The sequence below is a fragment of the Balaenoptera musculus genome, chromosome Y (genome assembly GCF_009873245.2).
Source record: "Balaenoptera musculus isolate JJ_BM4_2016_0621 chromosome Y, mBalMus1.pri.v3, whole genome shotgun sequence".
NCBI lineage: Eukaryota > Metazoa > Chordata > Mammalia > Artiodactyla > Balaenopteridae > Balaenoptera > Balaenoptera musculus.
In genome coordinates, this window is record NC_045807.1 from 158,955 (window position 1) to 179,891 (window position 20,937).

Sequence of the window (20,937 nt, forward strand, 5' to 3'; positions counted from 1 at the left end):
CCTCAAATTCCTTCATGTCTCTTGTTTGGTTTTATCACTAATCAAAATTTCAAACACATTTAATGAGTTTAAAATATTAAATATATGCAGGAGTTTATACTCAAAACTGAACTAAAATTTACTGATAATTATTTCATTTTAAGTATGAAAGTGTAAAGTATGAAACTGTCTTATATAATTTTTATTTCACTTAAAGTATGGATAAGGATTTTGTTCTTGTTTTCAGTAAAGTAAATTAAAACACTTACCTGGGTTTCATACAAGTGGGCAATATGAAACTGAACTACAACAGATCATGGAAAAGAATTAATTACAATACAGCTAAGTTTAAGGTAATGAGTGAAAACAGAGATTATACAACATTTAAAACATAAGGAAATGCTAAAGAAATGGATCACAAATTTGATTTAGAAGTGCAACTTTTGTTTTTAATAGAACAATGTACAAATAAATCTATAAAGATCATGAGCATGCTAAGAAAACACAATTAAAAGCCATTATTAAATAAAAATTTAATCTACTTATTTTTAATTCTAAGAAAACACACTGAAATACATTAAAAACATTAAACATCAACAGTAAATAAGTATACTAAATTTAAATCAGCAATATTAAATAAACATAGCCTTTCAAATGTATATATCCTAAAACATGATATTCAAAATGTTCACCTTAAAAATATAGTAAAGCTATTAAATAAAGACATGTTTTTAAACATACACACATTTTTCTTCAGAGTAAATCTATTTAAACATTTTTTAAAAAGTCATAGATTGAAACAGTATTAGTAAAACCACACACAAGAAATGACTTTGTTCTAGATATTCAGAATTTAGTGACTTTTACTTAAAGAAGAAAAAAAAGTCGTACCACCACCTAAAAATCAAAATTATAAACTAAGTATATCTGATAAATCAGATAAAGGTACAACACGTTTGCCCCTTCTTCCCGCCCCCCCCCCCCACGCTCTTCCTGTTGCTCAGTTTGCAATTACCAGAACATGAAAGATTCAATGAAAACTGTAAGGATCAATAAAACAAAATCACAATAATTACAACTAAATTCTAGCTATTTAAATTCTATGGGGTTTATGTGTCAATAACAAATCTCTTTTCATGTTTTGTTTTAGGCTGTAACTAGAAGAAGCTTTCAAAATTTTACAGAGAACATAAAATGAGGATTACTTTCCAGAAACGTCTTAAAGGAATCATGAAATTCTCATAAGTAACAAGATGTTTATTTTCCTGTCCTTTCCTTCTCCTCCCACGCCATCCTTATCTTTAATTCTCTCTCAGCAAATGGCCTGAAGATTATATTCTCTCTAGGAAGCATTAAAAAACTACCAATTCTTAAGCTCAGCTCTTAAAAACTGTGATTTAGTGATCCTGTGTTATTAAAGGCTTGAAAAGCTATCTCCTTTAATAAACTCCTTAGCTTTCTAATAACTTCTCCACATCCAGATTAGCAAACACTGCCCTAGATATCCATAATTTCCTGCACATAACAGAGAAAAATTGTCCTAAAATTTTGTAATTAACTCTAAAATCAAATAAATTTTGGGTACAAAGTCACTGCTCTCCCTAACTGGTTACACATTACAAGTTAACAAACCTCCTATGAATAAAAACATCCTCTTCAGAGAAAAGGAAAAGTCTATCACAAGATAATAACTAAATAAACAAAATACAATTCACAAATTTTTTCTAGTCTCATATATAAAAACAACCTCTTTATTTTAGTAGGTTAAGTGATTTTCTTTCTCCTCACTGCCCTTTCCCAACATAACCTCAAATCCAGTTAATAGAAATTTCATCTCCATTATCTGACAGAAATAAGGAGAAATTTATTAGGGAATCTAAATCCCATTCTTCTCATCTTCATATCCATCTAATAAGTAACAAGAAAGAAACGATTATCTAACTGGCACCCTAACACCATGTGAACTTCCTACCAATTCAATCTCGGGTCCCATGTCTCTGGCCTCACAATCCCATAAGGTGACAGTGTCATCTTTCAAAAAGTGAAAATCTCCGATTTCATTCTTAAATATAAGTTGAAAGAGGACCATAAATATACAACTAGGAAAATACTCAACACGGAGATTTTCAAACATATGTACTAAAATACTGGCAACATTGCCAAAAGGATCTTGAAATTTGAACTTCATTAGAAACGTTATTTTCAGAATATTAAGAATACATGCTATCATGAAGGACAATCATATAATGAAAGTTTTATATCATCTAATTGTTTTCAAAAATATTAACTGGATACATACCTCTTTCTAACTCGAAAAACAATATGTATAAACAATGAAGAAACTGTACATGTGTAAGTTACTCATAAACAAAAATACGTTTTCCATTCTTTTTTTTTTTTAACTTTATTTTGAATACTTTGATCTTCCCAATTTCATAAGCAGAGGCTATGAGATTCAAAGACCAGTCATGGCCTGTGGAATATGTAAAGTCTCAAAGACATTAAAAGAAACAAGAGAAATAATTTATGGGTTAAAAACAGACACTACAAGATAGTAATGCCTACCACCAATAATATCTAGCAAAAGGTAAGCAATCACTATATGTTAGTGCTCTGTGAGAAAACAGGGATTTCTACAGTTATCAAGTGATTATGCTGATCAACTATCTTAAAGTCTCTGAATCAGGCTTGTGTTCTCCCATTCTTGTTCTCAAAAACCAACAGAAACAAAGATACAGAGTATCTGAAAAGGTATTCATGGTCATAATTTGAAACGTTTCATGGATATTCTGTTCCTCAAAAAGACAAAAAACTATTGTATGTGGAAATACTTACTTTCAACACTGGACAAAGTACAGGGATTAGAGTCAATCAAAGCTAACTGAAAATGCTGTAAGAAAAAAGTGAAGACATTAATGTGCTAAATTTAGAGATACATAAAGTCAACTTTTATATTTCAGTCTTTATCAGTCTAACATGTATAATGAAACCATGTTATATAACTAAAACATAATAGCCAACCAAATAAAATTACTATGATTCAAAATCTATTGTGGAAACAAAGTGTTATCAAAGTATTTCCATAGGATAGTTAAGAAGGGAGGATGTGGGGGGAAAGCTACTACTACTGCTAAAAACTACTACTTTACCTACTTATCCTCTGTCTATTTTTATTAGGTTAAAAAAAGAAAAATATTTCAGTATTCAAGTAAAGAGAAAAATTAAGTTATAGAAATGTTTAAATTCTATGCGTTTCAATTCACCATACAAAAATCTATAAAGCCCAATGGTATCATCTTTTAAAACATCAGTGATTATCTTAAAATGAGATCTAGACTTTAGAAATGAAACAATACTATTAGATATCTCCTAAAGAATAAGTCATATAGGCTTATTCCTTCTTCAATAGCAGTATATTTCAAGATATTTAAAAACCATAACCCATGTTGAAATTCATCTCTGAAATATAGTTGGTTCTTTTAAAAGGTATGTAAATTGTGTGTAAAGCATGTAGAATCATTCATAAAATATTAAAACATCCTACTTGTATCAAATAAGTGTATGCAGAATGTAAATATATATAATTGTCTATAGATAGATGTTAGATGTATATTAATATATATAAACACTAACAGATCATTACTAAGAAATTAGTTACTAACCAGTATTAGTTAATATGACAGTAAATAGAAAACATAATGTATAATTAATATATATATTAGATATTATATTTAATAACTCACTCGTGTCTGTCTACAGAGACTTATTACTAAAAACACAGATAACATTAAAACATGAAAACACTAGCTGTCATTGAAAAACACTGAATAACAAATGACCTCTATTAATTATCAATGTAAATGTCAGAGTTATAAACTACTTAAGCAGAGAAAACAGGTAATAAAATATTTTTTAACTTAAATGAAACAGGAATAAGCAAGCCCCCATCAACTATCCTACAAACTATTCCCACAAATGTACGTTCAATTTTCAGTCTCCATTAATTATTCAACAATTAAAATAATCAACTATAATACCATTAGGTAACCAAAGGACAAGTCATTAAACAATCAACTACATAAATGTCATTCCTATCTACAATTCATATGATAGACATACTGACACTTAAAATGCCAAGTTGGACATGTAGTCTAAACACTGCCTTGTTCGTGAAAAGAAATCTTCTTCAGCAAGTTTTAAGAATCATACTTCTATGGAGAATCAATGTGGGATCATTGAGTACATAACTATGCTTCCTCAAATAGCTGTAACTAACAACAAAATTAATGCTTGCTATCTGATATTGTAACAAAAGAATGGCTATAAAAAGAATCATTGGAAAGAACACTGTAGGTGGTACACACAGCCTATTATGCTCACACACCATACATAGGACAACCTTTTCAACAAATGGTAGCTGTGAAATAGCCACGTGGAAAAGAATGAAGGTAGACTGTTATCTTCCACATAAACATGAGGAATTAAACTATAAAACTCTTAGAAGAAAATACAGGAAAAGATTTTCATGACAAAGGTTTTGGCAATGATTTCTTGGACACCAAAGGCACAGGCAACAAAAGAAAAAAGAAGACTAGGATTCTTAAAAATTAAAAACTATTATGCATCAAAAAAAAACTATTACTGGGAGAAAATATTTGAAATTATGGCTCTCATCAGGGATTAATATCCAGACTATATAAAGACACCTATAACTCAACAAGAAGAAATCAAAGAATGGAATTCAAATCTGGGCAAAGGACTTTGGTGTACATTTCTCCAAAGAAGACAAATGCACAGGAAAAGATGCAAGTGAAAAAACCAAAGGCAGTATCAATTCACTTCCATGAGGATGGTTATTACTTTTTTAAGAAATGGAAAAGAGGTTTTGGCAAGGACGTAGAGATTCTGGAATCCTAGTGCACTGCTGATAAGAATGTATAATGTGCAGGCAGTGAGAAAAGCATAGCAATCCTCACAAAGTTAAATATATGATACAATTCAGCAATTAGATTTCTAGGTATATTTCCAAAAGAACTGAAAAAACAGAGTCAAAAAAACACTCATACGTGAACGTTCATAACAGTATTCTTCACAACTGCCAAAATATAGAAAAACCTGCAAGTCCATCAACAGATGAATAAATGAAAAAATTGTGTTATATACATACAATTGAATATTATTTACCATAAAAAGGAAGCCTTATATATGCTAGAACATGGATGAATCCTAGAAACATTAAGCTAAGTGCAATAAGCCAGACACAATAACATATGATTCCATTTGTATCAGGTACCTAAAACTGTCAAGTTCATAGAAACAGAAATTAGAACAGAAGGGTATCAGAACCTAGAGGGGGGAAAAGGAATGGAAATTATTGTTTAATGTGAACAGAAGTTTTTACATGTTACTGAAAATTCTGGGAAATGGATAGTGATGATGGTTATACAACACTGTGAATATTATCAATGCCACTAAATTGTATATTTTAACTGATACAGTTGAATGTTGAAAACAGTATCATGTAGTGTGTATTTCTGCACAATAATTAAAAAACAATACTAGAAAAAATTTATGCTAGCCTATATGAAGTACATTTTAAAAACTTACTTAAAACATATTCTGAAATGGATTAATTTATTAAAATGCATGTGGCCCTTAAATAGCAAATGCATTATTCTTTCTATAAACAGAGTCAAAAATGCACAAAATGATGCAAAGGATACAATGCTACAAAAAACAAAAGTTTTGGACTTTATGATAATGTCCAATCCTGGTTGTAATAAGATATTATAGTTATGCAAAATATTACCACTGAATGAAATTGTCTGATGGGTATATGTGAATTCCCTGTACTTTTTTTTTTTTTTAGTTTTATTGGAGTATAGCTGATTTACAATGTTGTGTTAGTTTCAGGTATACAACAAAATTAATCAGTTATACATATACATATATCCACTCTGTTTTAAATTATTTTCCCATATAGGCCATTACAGAGTACTGCGTAGAGTTCCCTGTGCTATACAGTAGGTCCTTATTAGTTACCTATTTTATTTATAGTACTATGTATATGTCAATCCCAATCTCCCAATCCATCCCTTTCTCCCTTCCCCCTTGGTAACCATAGGTTTGTTTTCTAGATCTGTGACTCTAGCTTTTTTTTTTAATTGCATGAAAATTTACTACGATCTGAAAATTTTAAGTTAATAATACAACCAAAACGGGGGAAAAAACCTTTTTTACTCAGGCATATCTAACATTTGAACAGTCTGAATACTGCTTTCATTTTCATCTATCCTGCAAAGCCAAATACATATCCTTATTGTGCTACCAGAGCCAAGACAAAACTATTTTTAAATATGTATATTATTTAAAACAAAATATATTTAATAACAGCTTTCCTCTAACAGAAAGAGCAGCATAACAGTTCCACTTTGTACTGTAGTACATTTTTAAGTCTAACTGACCTTGAAAACATATTAAAATGTTATGTGAGAAAACAGACCTTTCCTAAATGAGTCATCAAAGGAAATAAACTGATCTTAAAAGAGATGACAGTATTTCAGTATTACTATTACACTAAAACTCTAAAAAAGCAGAGAGATTTGTATAATTCGAATTGCCCAGCCTACATTTTCTCTCTCAGTATTCAAGATCCTAAAACAAAAAAAAGTCCACAAACTTTTGAAAGCAGCAGGAAAATTAATGCTTTTACTGTTTCAAACCCCAAACAACATAAAATGATAAATATTTTCAAACAGCAATAATTCTGCAAATCTTGACACCAGATCCTGACAGCAAAAGCAAAGGTAACAAAAGTGAAAAATAAGCAAGTGGGACTACATCCAACTAAAAAGCCTCTCCACAGCAAAGAAAACCATCAACAAAATTAAAAGGCAGTGTACTGAATGGGATACAGTTGCAAATCATGTATCTGATACACAGTTAATATCCAAAATGTATAAAGAACTTATACAACTCAACAGCAAAAAACCCCATTTTCAGTTTGATTAAAAACTGGACAGAAGACGTGCACAGACATTTTTCTAAAAACATACAGATGGCCAACAGGCACATGAAAAGACAATGTACATCATGAATCATTAGGGAGATGCAAATCCAAATCACAATTAAGTATCACCTGTCAGAATGTGTACTATGAAAAAGGCAACAAATAACAAATGTTAGTGAGGATGTGGACAAAAGGGAACCCTTGGGCACTGTTGGTGGGAATGTAAACTGGCGTAGCCACTATGAAAAACAGTATGGAGATTCCTCAAAGAATTAAAAACAGAATACCATATGACCCAGTATTTCCACTCCTAGATATGTATCCAAAAAAACCAAAACCACGAATTCAAAAAGATACATGCACCACAATGTTCACAGCAGCATTATTTACAATAGCCAAAATATGGAAGTGACCTAGTATCCATCAACAAATGAATGGTTAAAGAAGATGTGGTGTGCATGCATGTGTGTATGTGAGTGTATGTGTGTGTGTATGGGAGTGTATGTATATACGTGTAATTACTTAGCCATAAAAAAAGAATGAAACTTTGCCATTTGAAGCAACATGCATACACTTAGAAGGTATTAGGCCCAGTGAAATACATCAGACAGAGAAAGCCAAATACCAAAGGATCTCACATTTACGTGGAATTTTAAAAATAAACAATTAAAAAATAATTTAAAAAAAAATCAAGCTCATAGATATAAAGAGCAGATTACTAAGTGCCAGAGACAGGGGTTGTGGGGTGGAAGACAACCTATGGAATCTGCAAACAATATGACCAACCAGGGGTTAATATCCAGACTATATAAACAGCTCATATAACTGAACATCCCCCTGCAAAAAAAAAAAGAAATTTAAAAATGGGCAGAAGACCTGAACAGACATTTTCCCAAAGAGGACATAAAGATGGCTAACAGGCACATGAAAAGATGCTCATCATCACTAATTATTAGAGAAATGCAAACTGAAACAACAAGCTATCACCTCACATCTGTCAAAATGATTATCATCAAAAAACTACAAAAAACAAGTGTTGGTGAGGATGTGAGAAAACAGAACTCTCCTACACTGTTGGTGGGAATGTGAACTGGTGAAACCACTGTACGGAGGTTCCTTCAAAAAACTGAAAACAGAGCTACCATATGACCCAGCAGTCAATCCTACTCCTGGGCATATATCCTGAGAATACTCTAATTCAAAAAGACACATGCACCCCAATGTTCACAGCAGCACTATTTACAACAGCCAGGACTTGGAAGCAACCTAAATGCCCATCGACAGATGAATGGATAAAAAAGACGTGGTGCATATACACAGTGGAATGTTACTCAGCCATCAAAAAGAATGAAATATGCCAACTGCAGCAACATGAGTGGACCTGGGGATTATCATACTAAAGGAAGTTAAGTCAGAAAGAGAAAGACAAATTCCATATGATATCACTTACATATGGGATCTAAAAAATTATATAAACAAATGTATATATCAAAACAGAAAGAGACTCACAGATATAGGAAACAAACTAGTGGTTACCAGTGGGAAGAGAGACTGGGGGCATCGGCGTATTAGGGGTGTGGGATTAAGAGACAAGCAACAAGGCTATATTGCACAGCACAGGGAATTATAGCCATTATCTTGTAAAGACTTTTAATGGAGTATAATCTGTAAAAATACTGCATCACTATGGTGTACACCTGAAACTAATATAATACTGCATATCAACTATACTTCATTAAAAAAGAAATATTAATGTCAAAGAATATTAAAAGAATTAAAAGAAATATTAATGTCAAAAACATCCTAACATTAATGTCAAAAACATCTTAACATTCTTTCCAATATAATACTGTATATCAACTATACTTCATTAAAAAAGAAATATTAATGTCAAAAACATCCTAACATTCTTTCATACAACGAAATCAGAGTTATCAGAGTTTAAAATAAGGGGGAAATGGCACAAAGAAAGAAAAAGAAAACTGCATGCCCCAAAATTTTCTGCTAAAATCAACATCCTTTGAAGGTCTGTTACTCTTTACCTAAGCCTAAACAAATAAAACTGGATACAACACTGTTTCCATTATGCCAGAGTAAGCCAAAACACTTGCAACAAACCAATGAATGTTATCGAACTCTGCTCTGCCTAATTAAAGGCTATTTTACATATTGACAATTTTCTTTTGCCCTCCAACATATTTTCAGAAAACACCTAAAATGCTGCTATATGATAACAACTACATTACAAAAAAATTACACCACATTTAACTTATTTTCTGCCATATGACATGTTAACATTTTTGATAGGCTAATTTATACACTGTGAATGTATAAATGAAAGAAGGGGTTAAAATCTACAAGGTGCCAAAACTGTACTTTCTTTACATTTTAAATCCACTGACACCTCACAGTATACAGTTTCATAAACTCTCTTCTAATCTTAACAAATAACTGATAAACCTAATCCCATTCTCTGCACCAAGTGCGTTTAACTCTGGACTTATTCCTCAGCTACACTGATCTCTTGACCAGTGTGTGATCTAAATTCTTTACAGTCCACTTGCAATGGTTTTTAATGTTCTTGGTTGAGTTTCTATGTGCCCTCAGTATCACTCCTATATAAACCCATAAAATGCAGAGATAGTTTGAGGCACTTAATATTTTAAAACCTGAAAGAATTAAGGAACTGAATGAATACAGAGTGCAGAAAGGAATTAACTCAGCTGGTCTGGGTTGTTGAAACCCTGCCTATTCAAAAAAAAAGCTCTAGCCTTGACCAACTCCTGAGAGAGAAATCTCTAAACCTTTAGAATATCCTGCCTTGCAAGTGTACCTTTGTATACCTAGGACCTTGGGTCATCAAGATAATTCATTCTAACAACATTACAGTTTGATGTCTAAAGTGGCTGGTGATTAAGCAACTAAAACTAAGGTCAGTCAGGTGGCTCTCTCCCTTTCTACATTACCAAATGTCAATATTATACACATATACACATTTCATGGAAAAGAACAAAACCCTGGAAAGGCTTGGGAATACTCCCTGCATGTAACTAAACATCATTTCAGGGAGAATTAAGTGTTATCGATATGACTGCAATGAGACAGGACAAGTGGACTTTTGCACTTTTGACTCTGTTTTTAGTGTCTTTTTCCTTTGAAAATTTTTATCTATTTTCTTTCACTGTAAATAAACCATAACCATAAATAAAACTGTTTTCTGAGTTCAATGACCTCTTCCGAATCACTAAGCTTGAGGCTGGCAGTTTAGGGGACCTGCAATCGCATCAGTTTTTAAGTAGCCTTTATTTAGCATTTTCCTTGTTAATGAGTTCAGAGTATGTGACACACACATACGCACACCACCTCTGTAATCAATATACTCTACAATTCACATCTATAAGGAAAAGAGCAAACATTCTAAATAGTCATAAATTCTCAAAACCTTTTTTCTCCAGAAACTTGAATTCTTTCAAAGAGCCATTCTTCTGATATATAGGGAAGCCTCATTCTCATTAAAGACCCTTGGAAAACATAAAATGATAGCACAAACCCAGAAACTCCTAAAAATGTTAAGTAATGACAAATCAAATTTCCATTACAATCAAAGTATTTAACAATAATGTACCATTCTTTTCCAATGATGTTTATGTTCACCAACTAGCAGTCCACAAGCCTTAAAAGATAACAAATCTATTAAATAATTTTGCCATGACACATACCATGCTATTAAAAATGGGCAGATTTCATCAGAACCACAGGAAAGAACAGTCAATAATTAGATCACAGACACAGCATAACTAACGACCTCTTCATCTCTACAGTGCCAGTCACATATTGGAGAGTGTTTTACATACTCAAAAATGAAATAAAAACCTCCAGTGTCTCCTTATCACAAACATCAATATTTACATTTTGTAAAAAGACAAACCAAAAACAAAAATCTAAAGCACTTAAAAGTTCTTCTGCGTATCTTAGCACCATGTCTGCCTTGTATCCCGAAATCCAATCCTTTTTTTCCTTTTTAAGTTCATATCCTAAATTCATTCAATAGCAGTAATATAACTTCCAGTATTCCTCTATATTCTTAACATTTAACCCCCACACTCTACACACACACACACAAATGAAATAGTGCATTTCTAGGAAAAGCCCCAACCACCTACCTTTAAACTAGATTCATAGTCTGTGTTCACTTTGAACATAAGCCCAAGTCGTAAATGAATTTCCTTGGCTCGACAAAAGCTGGGATCAACATAAAGCACCTCCTGAAATGCTTTAATTGCCCTTGAAGAATACAGACATAAGAAACTGTAAGATTAACTGTATTTGCTTTGGAAGTACAAAAAATACAATAAAACAAATTATAACTTTATAAAAACACTATGAATGTAAAAAGGTAACTTTACCTTCCTCAAATTATTTGGCAATATTTAAATATTTAATAATATTTTCAACGTAAATAAACAATTTAACATTCTCTGAATCAACTTAGAGAAGAAGACAGTAAGAAAGCTTTTAAAATGGCAAAAAGGTTAAGAGTGTTAACCTTGGTTCTATACTGCTCCATATATATCCACTGTTAGAAGCCTTACTTTTACCTGCCTCATTTTGGTTTACATTCAGCTTGGAACCTATTTTAAGTATGACGTGATTCAGATAGGGGTTAATATTTATCTTTTCCATATGGGATTCCTACTGTAGAGAAAGCAGTGCCACCTCTATCATAAATCAAGGACCCGTGTTTACAGGACTGCTTCTGACTTCTATCATCTACTTCAGCCTTCATTTGCCTACTTTTGTCCTAATTCTATTCTGTCTTGATTATTGTCTTTTTAACAGGTCCTTAGTATCAGTGGAGAATATCCAGATATGCTGGATATACTCTGAATATATTTAAGTGCTTGGAAGAGACAGAAAAAAAAGAAAAAAGTCTATTTTGAATTTCAATTATTCTATACTCTAAAAACCTCAGAGGTCACTATCTAGGACTGTAAATGTTTCCAAAGTCAATTCTCTTTTTATTATAGAAAGATGCAGATAACAGTCATATCACAATTTAGTACCAAGCAACACACCACATGTCTTTAGTAAGTTACTTCAGTTAAGATCCTACTTGTCAAATGCTGTGGTATATACACACATTTATTGCAAAAACAAGTATTCTGAAAGGAAAATTTTCTCTGGGAAATATAGAGATATCATTTACAGATGAGTTATTAAAATTTAAAATCATCTTTCACACAACTAACTTAACACTGTCACACACATATCAAGCAATTAATATTTTCAATCTATAGACTTATCTCCTTCCTGATTGTACATTCCTATCTTCAATCTAAGGGGGTTCAAAAGTTGTAACTACATGAAAACTGTTCAATGTGAGTCACACTTCTCTGTATCTAAAATGTACAGTTCTTTGTTCCCAGCCTTATACTGGATTTCACCTAAATTTGTTCTGGCTAGCTGAAATGACTATCTATTTGCACAACAACTGCAAATAATGATTTTTAAATATCCATTTTTCCATCTTGACATAAGGCAAAGTACAATAAATTATTCCATTTAGAAAAACTTAAAACCTTATTTCTAAATACATCTCCCTACAAACTTTATAACTCCTATTACTGGTTTCCGTAACCATCTGTCCTCTTCTCATTTGTAAGTGATCACAAGTCCATGACCCAATGCCAGTGATAGTGTCGTTCAAAAAAAAAAGAAGAAAGAAAATCTTTCTTTTTTCTAAGTATGGAATATGCTTTCAATTATTAGACTAGAGTCCTGAACATGAGACCTGCTTCCACTACTAAATAGTTCAAGTAACACTAAATAAAAATAACACATCTTATTTACCCCATCAACAAAATTTTAAAATTAAAACAAAATGATCTCTAAGATCTTTTTTAGTTCTAAAAGTTCAGAATAGTGAGTTCTGTGAATAGGATTTTCAGGAAATTCATAGAGACCTTAAAATTGTCCTCATTCAATACAAAAGGTAAGTTGACTTAAGTTTAAAATCTCTCAAAGAAATACACAGTTCATAAAATGAAGTTGTAACATCTATAACCTACAAGTTCATGTAACAAACAATGCAGTACTTCTGAACATGGCATAAACAATTTCCCAAAAAGCCAAGGAGTAAGAAAAATAATATACACGAAAAGTCATACAACTAAAAACTGAATATTCATTCACATTTGGGAAACCATATCAAATACTGGTCAGTGTATACTTAAGGAGTCTATTAATATTAGGAATGACCTACAGGACATGGTTGCAAACACAGGTGGTGTACTCACTCGCCTTCCTTTGAATTCTCATAGCACTTAAATGAAAAAAAAAAAGGACAAAACCAAAAAAGTTTCCTATACTTTACTGTTTACAAAATCATACACATTACTATCATAGTTAATCCTCAACACTGAAGGAGGTATCATTATTCCTATTGTGGGAAATTGAGAGTTCATAATCAAGTTACTAGTTACTGGGTATCAGAAGGTGTTTGCAAATGTGCTGAGTGGAGGGAATGAGGGCTGGACTTGATTTGAACCTACAAAGGTAATACACAACTAATGAAATGAGAGTTTACTGACATTAAAATATTTTATGTGTTTCTCATACACACACACACACACACACACACAAAGTGGGAAAACATCTGATGTAAGTCAACTTACCAGTGAAATGCATTGTAATAGAAGTAAACCAAACCAAGGCCATATAAAAAGGCAGCATTCTGTTTAAAAAAAAAAAAAAAAAAAAAAAAAAAAAAAAAAAAAAAAAGCGCCATTTAAAAGCTTTTATGTCTACTTTATGTTATTAAGTAGAAACATAATACATAAAATGTTCTTTAGTTCTAAAAATTCTATCCTATCTTACAATATGATTAAAAGAAACAATGAAGTCATGAGCCGACACATAATGCAGAAGCCAAACAACTTGGAGAAATATTTTCAGTTCCTTTTAATCAAGCCCACAATGAAAATAATTTTTTTTAACTCCTACAATTTCTGTGAAACCACAAAGTTCCCAAATAGCCAAAGCAATCCAGAGAGTGAAGAACAAAGGTGAAGGTATCACATTACCTGACAGCAAACTATACTACAAAGCTACACTAAGAAAAACAGTATGGTAACTGGTATAAAAATATTAGCACATAGACCAATGGAACAGAATAAAGAGACCAGAATTAAACCCCCACATTTATGGTCAACTAATATTTCACAGGGAGCCAAGAATGCCCAACTGTAAGAGGACAGACTCTTCACCTCTTTAAAACTGATGCTGGGGAAAATGGATAAGCCCATGCAAAATACTAAAATTGTAGTCCTATCTTACTCGTAAATATTAACTCAAAATGGATAAAAGATTTAAACATAAGGTCTGATACCATGAAATTTCCTGGAAGAAAATACAGAAAAGAAGCTCCTTGACCTTGGTCTTGGCAATGTTTTTTGGATATGACACAAAAAACACAAACAGCAAAATCGGAAGTCAACAAATAGGACTATGTCAAACTTGCAAACTTCTACAAAGCAAAAGAAACAATTAAAAACATGAAAAGACATCCTACAGAAAAGGAGGAATTTTCCAGATGTCATAAAGAACATTGAAGATTCATGGAAAGAGCTCAAAACATTAACAGGAGTTTGGAAGAAACTGATTCCAACCCTCATGGATGACTTTGAGGAGTTCAAGGCTTCAGTTCAGGAAATACCTGCAGATGAGTTGGAAATAGCAAGAGAACCAGAATTTAGAAGAAGAGCCTAAAGATGTGACTGAATTGTTGTAATTCACGATAAAACTTGAACAGATGAGAAGTTGCTCCTTATGCCTGAACAAAGAATGCTGTTTCTTGAGATGGAAACTACTTTGGTGAAAATGCTGTGAAGACTGCTGAAATAACAGAAAAGAATTTAGAATATTACATAAACTTAGTTGATAAAGCACTAGCAGTCTGAGAAAACTGACTGTAATTTTGAAAGTTCTACTGTGGGTAAAACATCATGCTATCAAACAGCATTACATATTACTGAGAAACTCCTTGTGAAAGGAAAGAGTCAATCAATGTGGCAAACTTCATTGTGGAGTTACTTTAAAAAACTGCCACACCCATCCTAACTTTAGCAACCATCACCCTGATTGGTTAGTAGCCATCAACATCAAGGTAAGACCCTCCACCAACAAGAGGATTATGTCTGAACTAAGTATTTTTATTTTTTTATTTTACTGTTAAACTACTTATCTTTGTTTGATTTTATTTTTTGCTACGCTGAATTGATTTATTTTATTTTTATTGAAGTATAGTTGATTTACAGTGTATTTTTAAATAAAGGTATGTACATTGTTTTTTTGACGTTACTGCACACTCAATAAGACTACAGTACAGTGTAAATTCAACTTTTTTTAAGCATTAGGAAACAAAAAAATTAGTGTGACTCAATTTACTGCAGTATTTGCTTGATTGCAGTGGTCTGGGTGAACCCCTAATATCTCTGAAATATGCCTAGTCTGTGTCAGTGTCTATCACAAACCCTAATTAAGAAATTATAGGGCTTCCCTGGTGGCACGTGGTTAACACTGCCTGCCAATGCAGGGGACACAGGTTCAAGCCCTAGTCCGGGAAGATCCCACATGTCGCGGAGCAACTAAGCCCGTGCGCCACAACTACTGAGCCTGTAATCTGGCGTCCATGAGCCACAACCGCGGAGCCCACATGCGCCTAGAGCCTGTGCTCCGCAACAAGAGAAGCCACCTCAGAAGCCCGCACATCACAATGAAGAGTAGCCCCCGCTCACCGCAACTAGAGAAAGCCCGCGCACAGCAACAAACACCCTACGCAGCCAAAAATAAATAAATAAAATAAATGCTTTTTTAAAAATACCTTAAAATAAAAGAAATTATAGTTTCATGTGGTTTACCATCAACCTATATACAATGTGTTTGTATTAACAGGGCAGGGGTGGGGGGTGGGGGGGACGTGGCTGGGACTCCGTGCTTTCACTGCCAAAGGCCCAGATTCAATCCCTGATCGGGGAGCTAAGAACCTGCAAGATACACAGCTCAGCTAGAAGAGAAAAAAAAAGTGACTGAATGTCACCAGGATGAAGGGATAGGAGGGCTGCTGGCTTTTCCTACTGCTAGCATCAGAGCACATATAAAACTACATGGATTAACTCCCTGAGCGAAATCCACAAACTGAGCATCTCCTACACACTGGGCAATGGAAAAAACTGAAATGGGTGGGAAAGGCTAAGACACACTCTCACAGTAAGCCCCACTCCCACCATACCCCCTCTTAAAATCCTGAGATAACCTCCAACTCCAAGCTTCTCCCTGGGGAGCGAAAACAAAGCGTTTGGACCACATATCTAGTGCCCCAGTTTTTAAGGCTGCCACCCCAAGGATCACCTAGCTCTGAGAATCAATGGAGTTTGACAATTATGTATTCCTTGGGATCTCTGTGAACAAGGAAGTGTCTGTTACACAAGCACCCCAGTACTACCTGTGGCACACCTACTCTCAAGATAAAATAACAAATTTCTTAAGGAAAATGAGAAAGACACCAAGGAAATTTGCTAACTTTTCAAAGAAAAGGGAAAACAATGATGTATTTGTAAGTATATATACTGTAGCTACGATCAGGAAGCAATGGTACAGCATCCAAACTGGACTCATGGTCTTTTTAATGCATAGTTGCAGGTCTAACAACAGTTTTTATATTTTTACAAGTTTATTAAAAAAAAAAAAAAAAAGAGGAAGATGAAGAGGGGACATCCCTGGTGGCGCAGTGGTTAAGAATCTGCCTGTCAATGCAGGGGACACAGGCTTGAGCCCTGGTCTGGGAAGATCCCACATGCCATGGAGCAACTAGGCCCGTGTGCCACAACTACTGAGCCTGCGCTCTAGACCTCGTGAGCCACAACTACTGAGCCCACGTGAGACAACTACTGAAGACTGCATGCCTAGAGTCCATGCTCCACAAGAAGAGAAGCCACTGCAATGAGAAGCCCGCGCACCACAATGAAGAGTAGCCCCCCACTCGCCACAACCAGAGAAAGCCCGCACACAGCAACAAAGACCCAACACAGCCAAAAGTAAACAAAAAAAACAAGTAATTTTTTTTAAAAAAAAGGTTATTAAAAAAAAAGTAGAAGAAAACTTTCCAATTTTCTACAACATGGATGGATCTTGAAGGTATTATGTTAGGTGAAACAATTCACACAGAGAAAGACACATATTGCATGACCTCACTTACAAGTGGAATTTTTTTAAACAAGCTCACAGAAACAGAACAAACAGGTTGGTGTTTGCCAGAGGAGAGAGAAAGTAACTACGTGAAGGCAGTAAAGAGGTACAAACTTCCAATAATAAAGTAAGTAAATTCTAGGGATGTAATTCCTATAATCAACAATTCTGTAGTATATATTTGAAATGTCACTGAGAAATTAGATTTTAAAACTTCTCACAGAAAAAACTGTAGCTATATAAGGTAAACACAGACATGTATGTATATATATATGTATATGTGAAATGTATCAAATCATTATGTTGGGGGACTTCCCTCGTGGTCCAGTGGCTAAGACTCCACGCTCTCAATGCAGGGGGTAGGGGTTCCATCCCTGGTCAGGGAACTAGATCCCACATGCCCCAGCTAAGAATTCGAATGCCACAAATAAAGATCCCACATGCTGCAACAACAACAACAAAAAGATCCCCCAATGCTGCAACTAAATATGCCGCGTGCCGCAATGAAGGTCCCACGTGCCGCAACTAAGACCCAACGCAGCCAAATAAATAACTATATTTTTAAAAACTATGTTGTACACCATAAATTTACACAATGTTTCATGTCTATTCCAGTAATAACAAAGTGCTGTTCTTTCCAAGGTAATCAATTTATCATCAGATAGCTTACTGATCTTTCCAGAAAATGGTGCCATATGGGGAACTCAGTGTTGATCTCTGCTGCTCACAAACTGGACACTCAGTGGTGGTCATACACAGAACAGCCTTGGTGAATGAAATCCATGTTGCTGAGACCATGCAAAGCCTCTATGGTTGCCACTGTGTCCACATTATTCATTAGCCCTCTGCGTGATCACAGGGTTGGCCAGGAAAACAGGCTGACTGTTATTCACATAACCAGTCATTATATCCACTTGATTATTAAAATGATCCTCAGCTGAGGTGACCCTCTGGCAAGTATTTCGCATGTAACACAAATACCTTTATGTTTTTTCCCTCATTCAGAGAGGTACAAATGGCTTTTCCCCAAATTTTCTTCAGAACAATTTTCAACCATCCTTCTTCCACGTCCCTGACCATCTAGACAAACCAATGGACACAGCTAATGAATCGCTATATAATTGCACAAATGACTGTTACTTCTTCCAAGGAAAGTGTACAATCAGGTGCACTGGAAGGATTGCTATACGGATATTCCATGAATCATTTGGCCAATGCCCTCGTTGTCCAGTTATTATCTTAAGATATATGCATAGAAATAACTTTCCTTATCAAATGAACTCTAATCAGAACTTTAGGACACAGTTATTATTTCACTTTGATTCTTCTTAGAAAGTGTTTATAATCAGCTAGAGGCAGGAATGCTTTGTGGTGGCATCCAGGAGTAATTTTGAGACCATGTCTCAAGTGTAAGTATTTCCAAAAGTAAGGAAGAAGATAATGGAGTCATAAAACTGCTAGCCCAAGAAAAAGCTGAACAAGAATTAATTTCATGGCTTTGAATAAATTGATTAAGACCATTATAATTTCTGATGAGTTTATTTGAAACACTGTTGGTGTTTAAATGTTTGTATTCAAGATTTAAGAAAACATTTTTCTCTTAATCTATGTATAATTAAGTAAATTTGTAAAGTAATTCTTTGTGAACAAAGATACAATAGTTACTTTTTCTCCCTACCTGCTCTTCTACAATTTGAAAACTGAGTATTCTTATTTTTAATGAGAATATAATTATTTGCATAAATTCAAAAAGAATCTCTTTTCCTTGTAAAGGACTCTACTGGAAACACTGATTATAACACCAAGGCTCTGACTGGAATGTCTGAGAATGGTATGTGCACTGAATCACATATGATCCAAGAGCTTGAAGGAACTAAGGAGCTACTGCTTACAAAGCTACCTTTGGAAAAATTGGCCTGAACCTGCCTAATAGAGTTCCATACCTTATCAGAGAAGTAAGGAAGGTCACTTCCTGGTAGGCCCATGAACCTTAGAATATTTCGGGAACACAAGACAAAGGAATTCAACCAAACCTCTACATTGCAGGCAAAATGTAGTGGGAAGTTCCTGGCTTGACTTCCTAGACATAAGAGGCTTTTAAAAGTCTAGTCTGAAATTTCTTATGAAAAGTTCCAGGAAGAAAAGACATTTGTGACCAGTTACTATTCTTGCCACCTCTATGTAAATAATCAGGCAAAGCCAAAAATAAATAAAAACAAAAACAAATTTATATTTTTTAAATTAATTTATTTTTAAAAAATAAATCTGTTGTTTATAAAAAAATAATCAGGCAAAATTTAATGAAACTACTAATTTTGTAAACAAATTATTCTGACCTTGATTCTCTGACAAAATAGGTGGTGAAAAAAATGTTTACAATGGAAAACTATAATGTAACCTTTGGATTCAGTCTTGCATATTTACCAGTCCTTGACAAATACTGAATTCCTCCAATTTACACCTCTCTAAATTAGTGCTTCCAAATTTTCTCCATTATGACTTGGAATAATTATGAACAAACAGCCTTTTACCCAGAGCCCTGAAAGCTGATGCTACACAACATCATATAAACTTCAAGAATATTACCATAACAGATCATTAATGAACAAACTTCATGCCTACTACTGACTGGTCCTCGCATAAAGTTTGTCATCACAACTCAAGCCAGTAATTCTATGTATTGCCCTTGTTGTCCACACTCTACCATCTACTGATGCTTTGAGCCCATCATCTACAAATCTTGACTAACTGTCCTCTGGAATCAGAAATTGGGTTTTTAACATTTATTCTTTGTTTTTCTGTTATTTTCACATAAATTCGCCCCTCCTTAAATGCTTACTGCCTAGCCCTGAATGTAAAATGTAACTTCTATTACCAATACTCAACAGACTATTCATATTCAGCTGGTCCTAAACGTACAAAAGGCTATAGAACAAGAAATGAACTAACATTGTTCTAAGAAAGAAGAATGTGTCTTCTTCACTCCTTTAAACAATAGTGGGAACTAACAACCAAACTATAGGTCAGATTCCTGAACCTGTTCCTTAGCACATCTGCACATTTCCTTCTAAAATCGCAAGAACCACATTAAGTGGGTTTAGCAAAAGTGCCTCATCCTCTGTATGTGAAACACACAGTATTTAATCGGGGTTCCTCATCCTCTGCTACTCACCTTGATGAGGATGGCTTAGCGCAAACTGCCTTGTTATTTCTTTTAGTAATTTTCCAAAGGCTGACCCTTACAGGGCTCCTTGGCAATAAATTCCTACTTGCTCAGGCTGTAATCAGAACTGACCCCGGTTCTACATTGAATATCATTTCCCCAACTGCAACAGTACTGAAAAACAATGTTTTTCCACTTTAATTCTTATCCTCCTTTGAAAAACTAACAAACAACAACTACAAAAACACCAACAAGGTAACTCCCTTGCTTGCCTGATGAGTCACAGGCATGAAAATGAAATGAAAAAAGGCTATTTGATAATCTTAATGTCCCCTTCAAGGGAATCATTATTTTTGTCTCCTTGTGGAAGAATTCCTTCCTCTGGAACTAACACCTCTCAGTCATTTTGGCATGAAGTTGTGGGTACAAAAAGCAAAAATGCTGCTATTGGATAACCAGGGTAATGGCGGGTGCCACTCCCAATTCCACTGTCTTGATGGCTGGACCCATGAATGCTAGCTATTAGAAAAACACCACCAAT

The 20,937-nt window shown here is 34.0% G+C and overlaps 1 protein-coding gene across 8 annotated transcripts in view; it reads right to left on the minus strand.

The window, feature by feature from the left end:
- Positions 1-20,937, minus strand: part of LOC118889450 (lysine-specific demethylase 6A-like) — a 161,951-nt gene that overhangs the window by 86,570 nt on the left and 54,444 nt on the right. For 7 of the 8 annotated variants that reach the window (XR_005018535.1, XR_005018536.1, XM_036841206.1 and 4 more), the window contains 4 exons: positions 13,663-13,721; positions 11,152-11,272; positions 2,815-2,869; positions 249-283 (listed from right to left, as the gene is read on the minus strand). Coding sequence is in view for 6 of the 8 variants with exons in the window: in XM_036841206.1 (XP_036697101.1) it covers positions 249-283; positions 2,815-2,869; positions 11,152-11,272; positions 13,663-13,721 (270 nt within the window). In the remaining 2 variants the exon portion in view is untranslated. The remainder of the gene's footprint in view (positions 1-248; positions 284-2,814; positions 2,870-11,151; positions 11,273-13,662; positions 13,722-20,937) is intronic. The other variant, XM_036841207.1, reaches the window with a different exon arrangement.